The 16,674-nt window shown below is 40.5% G+C and overlaps 1 protein-coding gene across 1 annotated transcript; it reads left to right on the top strand.

The window, feature by feature from the left end:
- The first annotated feature begins 823 nt into the window (after positions 1-823).
- Positions 824-14,035, top strand: calcoco1a (calcium binding and coiled-coil domain 1a). The gene is made up of 15 exons (XM_040152173.1): positions 824-1,046; positions 2,166-2,330; positions 2,431-2,533; positions 5,561-5,763; positions 5,961-6,173; positions 6,464-6,612; positions 6,721-6,790; positions 6,888-7,043; positions 7,553-7,807; positions 8,115-8,240; positions 8,419-8,514; positions 9,353-9,440; positions 9,618-9,865; positions 10,222-10,313; positions 11,918-14,035. Exons 2-15 carry the CDS (start codon positions 2,199-2,201, stop codon positions 11,943-11,945), a joined length of 1,959 nt encoding a protein of 652 aa, XP_040008107.1. The 5' UTR covers positions 824-1,046; positions 2,166-2,198; the 3' UTR covers positions 11,946-14,035.
- The last annotated feature ends 2,639 nt before the right edge of the window (positions 14,036-16,674 follow it).

The following is a 16,674-nucleotide window of genomic DNA, read 5'->3' as shown; positions in this document are numbered from 1 at the left end:
TTCAAGATGGTATACTGCCATCTGCTGTCTAGAGCCATAACATAATCATGTTGGTTCACTTGTACCCCCACTTAAGAAGGAACAGTATTAGATGTGATGCGTCTCTCAAACCAGTTGCCAAACTGGGTCACGTTCCAACAAAGTAGGAATACAGGGTTATTTGGGAAACTTTTCTGAATAAAACCCGAATTCCCCATCAAATGTGGAACATGTAGTGATGTTAAAATATCTGGTCCGACGCCCGATTTTCCTCCGTAAAGTCAACCAGGTTTACAGAGTTATCTGTATATTTGGCAAAAACCCCTGCAGGACAGTGTTAAACTGATCCGAAAAAATTAATTGAAGAACTGTAAAATGACACAGGTTTGTGCTGGATACAGAGCAAAGGCCTTGTTTTTATTGTCATTCAAATTAAATACCTTTCATAGCGTACATAGTCTACCTCCTAAATGCACGGGAAAAAGTGCGTAGGCTAATAATAACGTTTATAACAAAGCAGTCACAATCGCTTTAGATGCCTTGTTCCTCCCCTTCCCTATGGGAGGGACGATAGCAAATGAAAGAGAAACCACAACAACGCTGTCGCACCCGCTAATCGTTGTTTTCCTCGTCACTTCATCAAGAGATACTGATCTCAACTGGTCCGTCTTCACAACGCTGTCGGACAGCCAATGGCCCTCTGTGCTTTGACATCCGATGAGGAAAACAACGGCGGCCGACGACAAGTGTCATATTACGCCCAGCGCAACCTCTGCTAGTCTTCTTTGAGCTTGGGGATTGTAGTTTAAAGCGCGGCATTTCAGCGTTGTTTCATCGACATGGAGAACAACAGCTCCCACAATTCCACGGTGGCAGTCAGGCTCTCATGCTTATGTTTTGCTCTGTTTTTTTGTTATTGTTTCGGGTTAGTGGAGTGGCTGAGCCAGAGGAGGAAAGCGCGGCTGTGTCGCTCATGTTTTTGTTGTTTTCTCACGCTCTCTGAGTCCAGTATCTCACAGAGAGACGACTCGTTTAGACTGTTTACAGAGAGGTGATTGCTATAAAAGGTAAGCGAGACATCAGAGACGGTCGAGATAATGTGCGCATTTGTCTTTAGTAGTTAACAAAGACGTTATTGTCTCCCCGGACGTGCACGAGCACCACATTAACTAATTGTACAATGATAATCAGCCAGTACAGGTTCAAGTCTACCTGCAGTGTCTTTGATTACACGATTGTCTTCCTAAGCTTGCATCGACGTGCATGGCACACCGTTTCTCAGCATGTGCTACTGTTGGGCCTCAAGCCTCGTGCTGAGTAATGTGAACCCCCGGAAAGCTACTGTATATTTAAGTCACTGATCTCTGGTTTTCGTCGGCATCTGTAAAATGTTCTGCAATATTTACACTACAAACGTTTCTTCTCTAATTTCTCAGTTTAGAAGGATGCTTTACTAAAATAGAAAACAATAGACTTCTATAAATATATTGGCTTATGAATGTACAACAGGAGAGAAATATAATATATAAAGTAACCATTATTCCATAATTGCATCATACGTATACTAAACCAAAATAAACCAAATAGGGATTTTAGAGTTCTGTAAAAGTGTTTTTTTCCCTTGCACATGTTGTTGATAATCTGCTGCACTATTATGTGTTTCTTTTGTCCTGGGTTGCTGTTTGCATGTGTGTCTGGGGAAAATTTGAATTTCTGCCATGCCAGGGTACATCCAACATAGTTAGGTACATTTGACCTATACTGGAGTCAATACCCACACAATGCTAATGAATAAATAATGCTTTCTGTAAGTTATACGTGTCTCCAAGTGGCGCATTTAACTGCAAGCAGCGATTCCTTAAAATTCATGTACAGTATTTACCAGTGGAATATGAGCCCCTACATCCCGGGGGCCCCAGACACCTTGTCCTGCATGTTGGCACGTGACAGTGTACAAATGCAAATGATTTTAAGGATGACTGAAATAGCCCTTCTGACAAACATGCAGTATGTCATGTTGCTCAAAGGCCATGCTGTCACTGAGGTTTAGTTCTGGTGTCCCTTCCTTAAGCGTATGCTCAGTCAGGATATCTTCTTACACTGAATAAACATTCAGACTGCTCGCTCTCTCGTTTGTTTAAAAAAAAAAAAAACACTCCAGTTTGAACATTGTGTTTTTCCTATAGGTGCAAAATAGCCTGCCTTTGTGTTTTGTTGCCATGGACAAAGCTTGGCAGGTGGAGTTTAGAAACGTTGGCTGCAGCTACTTCCCTCAGAGCAGAGTCGATTGCCACTACACACTGAGTTCTGGGCACAACTGGGCCAGCAATGACTGGATAGGGCTCTTCAAGGTATTGTTGATGACTGTCACAAATATTGAGGGAAAATAGAGTAGGTATGCATGTATATTCAACTGCAAAAATAACAGTGTGGGCATTTTTTCTCCCACAGGTGGGATGGTCATCAGTGAAGGACTACCACACATTTGTTTGGGCACTAGCCCCAGCCGACTATCAAGAGGGCACAGATGTCAACTGCTGTGTGCATTTCCAGGGTACCCCTGCCCTTGTTTTCTAACTGTATTTAACTGTACTTTAGTTAGCTTGAATCTATACAGTACAGTGCTTAGATCTGCACATAAAACCTTCAGCAGGAGATTAATGTTTCTGTAAATTGAATTTCTCTGTTGTACAAAGGGCTAGCGACTGTGGAAAAACTGTTATTTCTGTGTTAAGGCTATTTCTACAGATGTAAGAGGGAAAATATCCTATGCAGAAGACAAATATCCCTCTTTGCTTGGTCTAACACAGACACAGTCTGTGTCATGGTTTGAATGAATTTCTTCAATAAGCAGGAGTTTGAGTAATGAGGATGACAAAGACAATGGCTCAAAGCCTGCTCTGACTACCACTACTCACTGGCAGATACAGTGTTTGCTCTGTCCTGGCTGTCAGTGGCAGCTGATAAGCCTGATTCAGTGTGAGGGGCACGTGTGCAGCAGGTGTGACACTGACCCTTGGTAGAGTGATTTATCACTAACTTAAGCATACTGTCAATATCATTCTTCATTGGAAGAATAGCAGTGGAAAGAAAGCCTAAAAGAAACTGCTGATGGTCCCTTATCACCAGCGATGCAGTGATTTAAAAAGATGGTTGCCTGTACTGTGACCTAAGCTGGTGCTATAAGTTACAATACAGCTCATAAACTTTGCTGTATGTCATTTCTCCTGTCTGTTTTCCATTTTACTCCTTTACTGCACTTGTGTTGTGAAACAGAAATTCAAGTAAATCATTCCACACATGACACTATGGCCTGTGAGAGATAAAGATAATATTAGATTAGCTCGCTTTATGGGCTGGGTGAAGTCATGGACTGTGGCTAGCTGGTCTCTGGTCAGAGTGGGAAGCATTGCATTGTAAGTTCCTGCATGTTTTGTTTAAGGGGGAAAAATGAACCAGAGAATCATAACTGTGAAGATATGGACAAATATGGAAATGAGTAAATAAACTGGAAGTCAGTTGCAAGGTTATGCTAATACAGCTAGTCAGAAAAACCATTTACCAGTTAAGATATATGAAAAAATACTCTGCTTTGCATAATAATCTGTGTGATATGGTTTTTCCATAAAATAATTCAATTACCTGGTTAGAAATACTTAGACATTTACGCCCCTTCCGTCATTGCAAATTCCATAATCTATGACTATACAATTATTTTGCAAGTTACCTACTCGTGCAGGATTGTCTTTCAAACTAGCTGTGATGTTTCAAATCATGCTCACAGGTACAGGTCTTAAACTCAGATTTTAGGGGAGCACAAAGAAGCTTTTTACTTTCTGCAGAAGTATTCAGTCTTCTAGTTTCAAACCCTGAACATACGCCACTCTGCACAGTGAAGGTCAAGTAAGGAGTAACATGGGGGGACTTTAAGACGCCAGAAAGCAACGCATCATTAACAGGATGTTGATGCTTGCATTCGCACTCGAGGTTAGTGTTAGATAAAATATTTTTACGTCAGTGTCCGTTTTTGCTAACATTCTATTAAAATTCCATTTTAACTACTAACATAAACGACCATGGAGGGTTTTCAATTAATTTAATGGTGTAAAATTAAAGTATAACTTCTTGCCTCTCTAACCATATCTCATGTTAACCATTTATGGTTAAATGGCTGTTGAGGCATGAGCTTCACAGCCATTTAGCTTCAAACTATGCAGTAAAGGCTCATTAATTTCCATATTGCACTGTACACCACCACCTGCTACATTACTTATGTTATATTAGCTTACTACTGTTTTGTTACTTTCATCTCTGCGGTTTTCTAGAGTAGCTCTTTGACATGTTTTGGTTAGCGCTGGCTTTGCACAAACACTGGAAGCGACTGCAAACCGCTTATCAACAGGTATCTTATGTATTTAACATGTGTTTAAAAAAAAAAAAAAAAGACATTAGACTTCAACATGTTGATAAACGAGCAGTTAGCTTGCTGGAGCTAGCCTGACTGACCAAACAACTGGGCCCAGCGATCCTGCTGTCCTGTCCTCAATGAGGTTACTGGTTTTAGGAACTTCCTGAACAAAACCCAGGTAATTCATGGATGTATTCGTGATATCTAACAAAGTACAACGTACGACTAAGACACATATGTAGCCTTTGGAAGGCGTGTTTTTCCTCTTCAGTGGGCGGAGGTTAATCGTACTCACCTGCTTAAGTTCATTTCTATGCTAAATTATGCTAACCACGCCCAACAGAGATTAAAAACCGGTGCAGATAATCTATACTAACCCCGGTAATACAGCAAACAAGCGTATCTCACAGAAAATACGAGTACGTCTTTCAGTACCGCAGACAAAACACAAACTTTGAGAGATATCTCCAAACTTTAGCCACAATTGTCAACAGTTCGTTTTCTCAGATACAGGGCCTTTGGAGTGACCCTCCTATTTTAAGTACTCTGTGCTCATTAAGTATTTTAAAGGAAAAGAAGGACAACGGTAACTCACGCGAGGCAAGCTGGACTTCGCAACGAGGTATCATGATGGAGGAAAGTATATTCCAGGCCGATAAAATAAAACCAAACCTCATCTTATTCCCAAGGAGTTCTGTTTATGTCCATTGAAGTAATTGCAACCATTGTAATATCCAAAATGGCGCGAAATTTCTGTCTTGCTCACCTGTGCTGAACGATGTTAGTGCTGCCTCTGGTGGCCGGAAGCTGTATTGCAACATTCTATTCTTAAATCACTGTTACTTCAAATAAAAAAATAAAATAGTTTTTCGGTGGTATACCATTTGTAAATTCTGCCTTATTCATCACAATAACACAGCCATATAATGTAAAATAAATGTATTATAGACTTGTATAAAAACCAAAACACTGTCCGTGTCATTAAGATTTATAGTATAGATTTATAGTTAAAATTTGATTAGCTCTTCCAAATTTAGTTATATTGCACCTACTTCCATATAAGCATAATGGGAAGCTAGCTCTAAATGAAAACAAGGCTACTCTGAAACACAATTCTTATTCTCTGCACATTCATTTCAATATAACTCTCCTCTTGTTTCCACCACTGTTTAGCCTCCTACCTACCCAAGCCCAGCCACCAAGAGTATGAGTTTGTATACATCGATGCTAAGGGGGAAGTGTGCTCCCACAGCTCCAAATTTACTTTCTGTGCACCAAAGCCACTGGAGGATCTGGTGACCCTTGAGGAGGAACCCCATGAAGAGGAAGGAGGCACAGGCATGCTGCTCGTAGTACCCAGGGCTGAACTGCTGCAGGTGAGCATAATGAATACAGAAAAGATTAACTGGATAAGGTATTATGGGAGAGTATGTTTATTGCTTTGCAAAATTAACGAGTGCTGATTAAACACATCTGATTGGAAATCAATACTGTTTTATACTGTTAGCAAACAAAGATTAAAGCACAATGATGATCCCCCATGCACTGGTTGCTTCTTCCCATCTCTTGTCAGAGTCGACTGCAGGAATGTCTGCGAGAGCGGGCTGAGCTGCTGCAGCTGCAGGAAGCGACAAACAGGCAGAGGGAGAAAGAGAGGGAGGAGTACAAGAGGGCTAGGGAGGCCTGGGACAGACAATGCAAAGAGCTGGAAAATGATATTGACAGGCTGCATGAAGAGCTGAAGCAGAGTCAAGAGAAGATCAAGGAGATAGAGAGGAAGCAGAAGGTGGTGTATAGAGCTAAGCAAATAACAAGCAAATCATTTGATTAGGACTGGTTTGCCTTTTACCATTTCCATACTTTCCTCAATATCTGTGCCCTTATTCTCTGATAAAAAAGCACAAGTCTCTCCTTAAACAATATCCTTTAAAGGTTCAATGTAAAACTTTAAGTAAGAGCAATTTAGGAAAATGTATGAGTTATTGTATTAAAATAGCTTATTATTAAAGTTGTTTAGTCCATGTCAGGATAAATTAAAAATACTCATAAAAATTAAAAATGTGTCTGGTCCATTAGGTGGAGCAGGCTTTAGGAGAATCTCTTGCCCAGGAGAAAAGTGCTTTATTGGATGCAAGGGAGGCGAATGAAGCGCAAATCAAAGAGTTGGAGGAGGATATCCAAACCCTGACACAGAGAACCGTGGAAAGAGAGACCGAGTTGGAAAGGTCTGACATTTTCTTCTTTCCCTTTGTCTCTTCTCCGTCTGCTACTTTTAGTGTTACACTGGTCTCATGAATACTTTTGATTGTCAGTAACCAAATCTGTGTGTGCAGGATGAAGGAAAGAGCAAAGAGGGCAGGAGCTCAGAGGAAAGAAGAGGAGAGTGAGAGAAAGAGCCTGCAGGTACTTACAGTTCAGAACATGCACATATATCATTATAAAACCCCTATTCTCCTTTCTTCTACATCTCCTTCTCTTTACCCATCTGTCACTTCTTTAGACCAAGCTGGAACAGACAGAAGGTGAACTCAGAAGTCTGTCCAAGGAGTTCCAGGGTCTGAGGAACTCTCTGGCCCAGAGAGACACCAGTGTCATTCAGCTCCAAAACACAATCACCACCCTCACCCAGAAACTCACCACTGCCCACAGGAAAGAGGTCAGACATTTCTTTGGAATTCAGAGATGATGTGATTGAAAGGAGATTTATATCTTGCTTGATAGTTAAAGCTGCACTTAGCAAATTTACACGCTAGAGGCTTCAAATGTCTGATGTACTGTAACTATCAGCACAGTTTCGTTAAACAAAGAATACTTCATAAATGTTCAGGAGACATTTTGTTTCTTTAATCTGAGTTTTTAATCTACCACCTCTTAAAAGTGGAGAAGTATTTGCACCTGTCATCAGAATTTATTTGGGGCAAACATGTAGTCGCTCTACGACTTATACTGATACATGGATGTATTTGTTCATAAATACGCTTCCTAGAGTGGCTTTAAATAAGTTGTATGTCAGCACATCCGAAAAACCGTGCTAGAATTGACCTTAAACATTTGGGAATTAAAATTCAGTATTAATTATGTTCAGGATTAGTATTATCTAGCAGACCCCCTATAGATCCCCTACATATGTAGCCAACACACATTTTCTTGTTCTTTTATGGCCAGACGGAGAGCGAGGCAGCACTGAAGGACATGCGGAGCCTGCGGGAGCGTCTGAACGCAAGTGAGCGTGCTACAGAGGGCTTGAAGAGTGATCTAAGTGCCATGGTAGCGCAGAAGGATCATGGGCAGGCCGAGTTGCATCAGGCTCGTCTGCAGGCTGCCCAACTCACCCTTCAACTTGCTGATTCCAGTCTGGCCCTGAGGGAGGGAAGAGCCCACTGGGCCCAGGAGAGGCAGAATCTCCTGCACACTGCTGAGGTACTGCATCGCTGCAGTCCATAGAATCTGAAGTGGAGTATTTAGAAAATGTAATATATTTGTATTATGGTAGAGTTAAAGTTTTGAATATATATTTTGCCATATGTCCTGTCACTGTCCAAATATATGAGTTATGTTGTTAGATGTAATTACGTTTCAAAACAGAATTTGATGGCTTCAAGATGAAATGTTATAGTGGTATACGGAGCTTATCTAATTGTGCACTGCAGCTGCAAAGTTGAGTCAAGTTTTTGCACATGGTCCAGTGAACTCACTGACTGAGTGTGTGTGTGTGTCACTCTGACAGAAGGACCATGAGCATCTGGAGAAACTCAACGCAGAGATGCAGAGCATGGAGGAGAGGCTGCAGGAAGAGAGGATGGAGAGAGTGAAGCTGGAGGTTGAGCTTGGAAGAGAAAAGGATTGCAACCGGGTTAGGAAGACATGTATTTGGCAGATGCTTTGATCTGAAGTGACTTAAAATAAGTACACTCAAACCTGATAGGAACAAGATGTAGATATCATGTAAAATTGGTGAGAGAATTGTAACAGTATTTGTTAAATGGTTCTGATATACTGCATCCTGATGTCTTATGATATCTGGCCCGCAGGTTCAGCTGAGTGAAACCCGCAGGGAGCTCCAGGAGCTAAAGGCCAGCCTGAGGGTTGCCCAGAAAGAGAAGGAGCATTTACTTGCTGAGAAACAGGTCAGAAACACTGTTTGAGTCACACGGGACAACTAGAATCCGTGCTGACAGAAAGTTTGTCCAAAAAATGGGGAAGGCTATAAAGCTTTGAGACTCTGTATATTCATATGTAAATGCTGAGCTTGTGTGGTGTCAGGCCTAAATAATGGCTTGTATGGATTAACAAGTAAATTGTCTTATCTTAATCAACTCCCAACCGCAGTACTTCAGTCATTATCCACTTTAAATTAAGCACAAGTTTAGTTAAAATCTTTACCACTGTTTAGCTCTGGTGCACCTTTGAATATTTTTTGTTTTCCTAAAATATTGTTATTTATAATATATTCACATCCTAAAATTTGTTTTTGTAACATATACACAAGTATACTGGTATTATGAAAGTCCTAGGAGTTAGGAATCTTCTTTCTGTTGTTGTCTTTTTAGTTGTTATTGTGCAATATAAATTGTTTATAGTGCAATATAAATCACTGGATTTCAGGGCAGTGAGTGCTGCCACTGTTAAAGTGCCCAAGTTTTTGTTGGCTAACCTCCATCACATTTGCCCACTACTGGCAGAATGGATGGTCAATGTTTTTAAAATCAGTGTCCATCTTAGTTTTAACATGCGCCATATAGGAGTACAGCAGCCAATTTTTGGCACATCATACATTAAACAAATGTTTAAATGATTATTCTACTGTGATATTTATGTAATAACAAATGTTGTGTTTTTGTATTTACTGTGTAACCATTTTTTGTGGTTTTGGCTTCAAGAAGTCGGACATCATGAGGGTTATGAGGGTGATGGTTGCTGGAGCCACAATGAAATGTGATATGATAGCTGTATTTTCCACTACAGGAGTTGATGGAGTACATCTGTCAGCTGGAGCAGAAGATGGGAACAGTGTCCAGTGCCAAGTGGAGCACTGCCCTGATCGCCTCTACAGGTGAATGGAGCCACACATTAATCTACAGTATGCCCTGCAGATGTGAACAATAAAAGTGTTAACTATCATTCAACAGCAACACTAAATATTGTTCAGAATGGCCTATGTCATGGGTGACAGTAGCAGTGCTTGAGGAAAAGTGATCACTTTTTCTTTGCCAATGATTCTATCTGGCAGGGCTGCCCGATAGTGCGTTATCTGACTCTGAGGACGAAAACCCAGAGGCCTTGCAGCCCCTCCGTCCACCAAGACCTCTGGGCCACTACAGCCTGTGTGAGCAAGGCCAGCCTGACTCCTTGATCCTTGCAACCCCTCCTCCCTCCCCTAGGGAGATGGAGAGGAGCGCAGTGGTCATCAACCAGCCAGCCCCATTCTCCTCACCACACCAGGCCAGCGCTGACACTCTTGCACACAGCTCTGATTCGGTGAGACAGACTATATGAGCCATTCAGCGTCACCATAGTGTAATTATACGTGATACTTAAAATGAGTTATGTCTTCATGCTGATAGCCATGCACACCAGTTAAACATGGGCAGTGGATCATTTGATATAGACATTATCTCAATTGCAATTAGGCCGCTAGCCTGCAAGTTATTAGACTGTAATAGCTGCTGGACAGATATGTATTAAGAGTCTGTGTGTGTGTGTGTGTGTGTGTGTGTGTGTGTGTGTGTGTGTGTGTGTGTGTGTGTGTGTGTGTGTGTGTGTGTGTGTGTGTGTGTGTGTGTGTGTTTGTGTTTGTGTGTGTGTGTGTGTGTGTGTTTCTGTCTGGTGTTTAGGAGGAGGAATCTGATCCACGTCAGTGTGGAAGGCAAAGTTCTGGAGAGGAAACGGCACTTTTGCTGCCTGAGCACACAGACACTGTTCTCAGGTACAACCTCCCACCTCAAACACACATGACCGTATATAGAATATACACACATACACACACAGCAGGAGGCAATAGTACTCCTGTCCATTACTCTCAAGTATTAAAGGAATAATACTCCATAAATGTTTTGCATAAAAAATCATACCAATGTAAAAGGATATACATATTTCCAGTAAATTGTACTAAAATGTCAGTAAAAGTCATCATTTTGAGGAGTGGTTGCTTTCATCAGTGGTAGAAAGTAACTAAGTACATTTACTCAAGTACAGTGCCTGTGAGCAATTTTGAGGTACTTGTATTTTACTAGAATATTTCCATTTTATGCTACTGGATACTTCTACTCCACTACATTCACATGTCTTCTTTTCCGCTCCATTAATCATCTCAAAACCCCTCAGATTTATCTTGACCCCCTGGAGGGGCCTGAACTAAACCATCTATCAGTAAAGTAGATAAAATTAGCTCCACCTCAGGCAGCTTCAACAGTAAGATGCTGCTTACATATTGCTTCATCACAATAAATCAATACAATAATGTGATGTTTATAATAATATATATAATAATATCAGTCACAGGGGCCATTTTTCTGCGGAACAAGTCCTTTTACCTTTGATGCCTTAAGTATATTTTGCTAATAATGATTCTTCACTTTTACCTGTGTAGGAGAACTTGTGACACAATATTTTTACATCGTTGTATTGGCCCCTTTATTTAAGCATGGACACATGGACATACTACTTGCCTACACTCAAAATATATTGAAAGATATTCCCCACAATGAAAGGCAAGGCATTACTAAACGAGCGATGATAAGACAGTCATAACAAATTGATCACGCTTGAAGATTTAATGTTCAAAATTGAGATTTGCATTACTGACTGCATATTGAAATGAGAATTTTGTTGAGGCCGAACAAGCCAACAAATTTCTACCTGTCACGCGGGCTGGTTTTAAACTCCAGCAATGTGTCATATTTTATGAGCTCATGACGTGATTTGTGCGTACAGCCTTACTCTGCAAGTAATTAGTGAACAGCGCCACCAAATAAATGCAGTGGAGTAAAAAGTATCATATTGCTCCCTGAAATGTAGAAAAGTAAAAGCATAAAGCATCTCAAAATGGAAGAATGAATGAATGGAAAAAAAATTGTCTTTAAACATAGTACCTGGGTAAATCTACTTAGTTACTTTCCATTTCTGGTCTGGTTCATGCGTACACAGTGAATTCAAAGGTTGCTAATGCACACAGACACATGCGACCAATTATTTATAGTGACAGCGTGAGTATGGCTGGAAGATGGAAGTTTTGAATATGTGGTCGTAAAAGAAGTTGAGTCAGGGTGAGGCGGGGGAGACAGTCTGAAACAGAGCCGGGGCATGGGAGGGGCAAGATGGGAGGACAAGGGGACAGATAAGTTGACAGCAAGCTGTAGCAATGATTTACCTGAGGGGTGTACCGCAGTCACGGGCCAATTTTCAGCGTCATTAAAGCCCTCGCTCTCCCACTCTCCCACTCCTTCAGTCTAACCCCCTCTTTCAACCAGAATGTGTGTTTCTTTCAAGTTTTTTTTACACACGCGCACTCTGCTTTGTGTCTTCCACCAGTGATCTGGCCGACACGTCGCTATGGTAACCAGTGGACAGTCCAGCCACAGCCACGTGTGATGAGAAAAAGGAGAAGGGGGACTTAGTGTGGTTCCACATTACTTCCATTAACAAGCACACACTGTATACAGCTCAGTCACTATACAGACAAAATATTAATATGCAATTTACATCATATCTGCCATGAACCTTTTCCTTCCTAGACTGTCGTGTTATTGCCCTCACTGTTGTTGTTGTAAGGAATGACATAATGCTTGTGGTGGCAGGTCAACACCGTGTTTATGACTGACATAAGATTGTTGCATAGTTCGCAATGACGGGCTTTTAGGCAATGGCTCTGTGCATCTGAGAGTTCGCAGGCTGTAGCAGAATGATTTCCGTTGAATCATTGCTACGTCGAGAGCTTTACGATGGATGTTATGTCGTTTTATGACATTTGTGATTAGGAGTCATGACAGGCACTGTAATTATGATGTTTTGTGCAGGCCTGGCTCCACTGAAAATCATGGCAAAACTCTCTTCCAGCATTAAATTCTCCACAGCGGCTTTGAACACTATTCATGGCAGCATAAAGTAATGATACAGTATCATGCTAGAATTATATTGCAGTAAAGCAGGTCCATGACATCATATTTCTCCTCCATTTACTGAGAACTAAGATTTGATAAGCACTTTCTTGTACGCATTAGAAGTTGATTGTTATGCAGTTGCAGTTCGGGAGATTTAGTGATGCAGAGGCGCTCTATGACGGACAAGTATTTGAAACAGAGAGCCTGTTGAACAGACTGTGTTTAATGTCTACAACGATAGATGCTAGGTGCAATTTTGTACTTCAGCAACTTCATAACGTCATTATTATACCATTAGTGCTCATAAGCTTTTCACTATAGATCAGCTTGATCACTAATGATCCTGGATTTTACATTTCGTAATTATTGAAAGGAAATGCTAATTTACTAGCTGGTCATTTGGATATTTAGCGTCAGTCTTTATTACAGTTTATATTGTACAGAAATCTTAATTCACAGTCATGCAGTTCTAAATTTGTGGCTAAAATAATGAAATAAGAGTCAAAGAGTATCTTCTTTATAGATCTTGACATCATGACATGGTGTTGGTATTTTCCCTTAGCCCTATGGCAATATACTGCCTAATAAAAATAGCTGACTACCTTTAAATCAATACTGTATGCATTTTTCATGATTTTCTATTTATAATTAACTTGAGTTCTGCTGCAATGAAACTATATTCAGGTTTAGTTTGAAATCGGTGTTCAGATTTCGCACAACTGTTTGTGCGATGTGTGACTAAATTTTCCATGCTTGGCTAAGAAAATTTGCTAGACACTTTGATGCTTGATTTTATCTGCTGTATTTGCACCCTATTTTTACCTAGAGGAGTTTTTAGCTGAAAAGTCGATATATGGACACTTAACAATATGTCAGTTGGGTCCTTTCATCATTATATTAATCATTACCATTGTGTGTTGTGTTTACCCATATTTTATCGACGCTGTGTTTATTTTCTGATTTCAAATACTCACTTTGAGTCTATTAAGATTTTAATACTTGTGTTATATCGTTGCAAGATATTGGTGCTAATGAAAGGGAATGATACCAGCTTGTTGAGCCTAAGGTAGAGGTGAAAATCTGCAAAAGAAATGGATTTTAATGTTGGAACAGCTTCAGCAGGAACAGAATTATTAAGCTAGTAATGGAAGGAGTAAATGACTGACCAACCTTTCATTTACCCTTTGTCACAAGGTATTCTGGTGATGCAGTACAAGTTGATTCTCCATACATAGAGTATTTTGAGGAGTCTGGTATTCTTTCCCAGAAAACAGCACACTACATGTATTCTCCATAGTCCTTGTTTGTGGTTGTAATCTGACTTCATGTCTTACGGAAGTTGTTTTCGTGTTGTTCCACTGAGAGCTCAAATACAAGTGCTCCTCATCAGGACACTGTCTCACATTGCAATAAAGCCCCAGTGGTTATGGTTTGTTTTGAATTTTTGTGTGAAGGTTATCCCACATGTACACCACCGTGTATTTTCTTATCATCTGTGTAACAGGGTTGGGGTGGGTTCTTTATAATAAAATGGTTTATGTATCCATTATTGGGTCTAATGTGTCTTTTTCTGGCCAAAGATCATAGCAATATTTTGATCCTCACATGACATTTCACTGCCAATTAACTATGCCATTTCTTTTCACACAACTATATAGCCTGTATACCCTTTTGGCTCATTGCCGGTTTCAGATACGGTTCTCAAATCTGGTTTTCCTCTCTGCTCAGCTTTGGCTCTCCCACAGTCCCCCCTCAGGCCTGACGTCCTCATCATCTTCATCCTTGTGCCTCCCCAGTCCTCCGGCAGTTTCCTGCTTCCCTCCATCTTAAGTCTGGGGTGACGATAGCTAATTATAAAATCAATGATGCTGGGCTGCCTAGTTTACAGCTCCCTCTAAAACCTTAACTGGGAAATCACTGTGGGATTGATGGCTCCCTCACTCTTTATCTCTTTTAATTAGAAATGTAAAAGATATGAAGACCCAGAGGCCAGAACACATCTCCTGGCTTTTATGACCCTGCTTTCCCCAGCCCTCGCTCCCCTTTTCCAAATCACCACTTCCTCTACCTGGCCTTGTTTATTTCCTCTGTCTCCCTGCTGGCACGCCCTCCATTCTCACTCGTCACAGATACCTTTACCCGTTTCTTCATCACTTTCTCCATTACCCTTCCTTTAAGATCGCCCGCCTGCCTCACTGCTCGTACAGGGGAAGGTGTTAAATTTATGGTCTTTGCACTTGAAAACGTTTCTCACCTTCCCCTCACCTCTCCTCTCTCCCCTTGACAGATTCCCAACCCTCCATGGATTCACTGCATATGTAACAAATGACGAGCATGTCCTTTGCGTCTGTTCTGACACAAGCAGGAGACACACTGTAAATGATGTGGTATTTCACATTATGACCCTGCTCACAGCTCCATGCATCCAGCATATGGCACATATGCCTCTCTGTGTTGTATATAGCTTTAGGTCCACACAGAAAGACCCTCCCATTTTTTTATCACATCAAACGCGGGTCACATGCATCTCCACTCTCTGCCTTTATCGTACCCTGAGCCCAGGCCCTTCCTCCCTAACTGCTGCCAGGAGCACTTGGGTTCACTGAGCTTTATCCTCCCAATCACTCTCTGAGGAGCAGCAGTCTCTGCTGCTCCATTATCTCTCCCGTGTGTTGACCGAGGAACCACTGCAGTTTGCCCATGTTCAGAGCAAACTCAGCGGACCTGCAGCTTGGGCTTTCTCTGGGTGTAAGTATTCAAATTAATTTCTTTGGTATGCCACAGTCATGACCTACTTTTATGGATTCTTTACTATTTTTGTGAATAATTGATGTCCTGTGGCTGCAAGAATATTACACAGGAGATTTTTTTTGACCCTTTATTAATTCATTGTACAGTTATTCAATTTTTTCCACGGGCCTTTCCTCACAAATTTTCATCCTTTTTTTTCATTTCCAATGAAGCCTTCCTCTCTCAAGTAATTAGTCAATCAAATATCACTGATGTGGAAGGATGAGTATATAGAAATCTTTCCCGGCTCCTTTAAATTCCCCCAAGCACACCCAAACCTTCCCATGGGTTCCCATGGCAACACCTTCCACCGGTTCAGTATATGAGCCTGTTTGATTGTTCCTTGTAAAATAGTGTATAATGTATGGACCTTATTTTAATACCAGTCTGGCGTTATTGATCTGTCTTTAATGATTGTTAATTAAAGCAATCATATAATTGATAGAATCTCATCTCTGTTTATTACCCTCCTCTGATTCTCTCTCTCTCTCTCTCTCTCTCTCTCTGTCTCTCTATTAATAAAATCAAGGTGAGGTATTAGTATCCCACACTGGTACGCTGAAAAAAGACAGATGTTTACTCTCAGTAGCCCTTTACTAAGAGGGTTTCCATTCTTCATCAGGATATCAAGAGAAGGTGATTACGTCAATGACAGTGATATATTCAAGGTAGGAGTTGTAAAATTTATGACAAAAATATATGTGGTATGTTTGGTTGTATGTTCAGGATTTTGAGATATTCTGAAAAATATGTTGACGTTGAGTTGAGTTTAAGGCCCTGATGTCCTTTCATATTTCACAGGTCATTGCCAAAATAGCGAGATGCTCTCTTGTACAACATCGAGTTTCACATAAGTCCAATAAAACCTGAAACCATAGAAGCATCATTTTCATTTTCCCTGGCAGACCTCTAACATGTTCATGAATAACATCTAGGGTTGCAACCAACAATTTTTTTTTTAAATTTATTTATTTGTTAGTGACAGATCTTATGATTATTTTTTCGATTAATCGATTCGTTTAGTCTGTGAAACGTAAAGGAAAGAACAAAACAAACAAAAAAACGCCCATTACAGCTTGACAGAGCCAAAAATGATGACCCAAAAATATTTAGTTTACAGTGATATGTGACACTATTTTTGCTTGAAAATTGACTGAACCAATGAATTAATTATCAAAATAGTTGCTGATTATTTCTGCCAATCAACTGATCAGTTAATTGACTTTATCAGTTCAGCTCTATTAATATCTAATATGTTTCATCTAATGTATCTAAAAATTGAAATATATTATTTCTATTTGATCAGCACTTTCTTTTTTTCATTTTTGTGTTGTGGTTCACGGTGGTGTTTCTCAGGTTCACTCTTTTTTTGTATTACATGTTGTCCACTGTTCTAAA

Source organism: Xiphias gladius, chromosome 18, assembly GCF_016859285.1.
Source record: "Xiphias gladius isolate SHS-SW01 ecotype Sanya breed wild chromosome 18, ASM1685928v1, whole genome shotgun sequence".
In the NCBI taxonomy this organism is placed as follows: domain Eukaryota; kingdom Metazoa; phylum Chordata; class Actinopteri; order Istiophoriformes; family Xiphiidae; genus Xiphias; species Xiphias gladius.
The sequence above is the reverse complement of the archived record's forward strand: the minus strand, read 5'-3'. Positions and strand labels throughout refer to the sequence as shown.

What these genes read in the sequence shown, in the direction of transcription:
- calcoco1a (XM_040152173.1), top strand. Translation starts at nt 2,199, where the DNA reads ATGGACAAAGCTTGGCAGGTGGAGTTTAGAAACGTTGGCTGCAGCTAC. An exon ending in CCACTGCCCACAGGAAAGAG is followed by an intron (nt 7,044 to 7,552) that starts GTCAGACATTTC and finishes TTTTATGGCCAG; the next exon opens with ACGGAGAGCGAGGCAGCACT. An exon ending in ATTTACTTGCTGAGAAACAG is followed by an intron (nt 8,515 to 9,352) that starts GTCAGAAACACT and finishes TTTCCACTACAG; the next exon opens with GAGTTGATGGAGTACATCTG.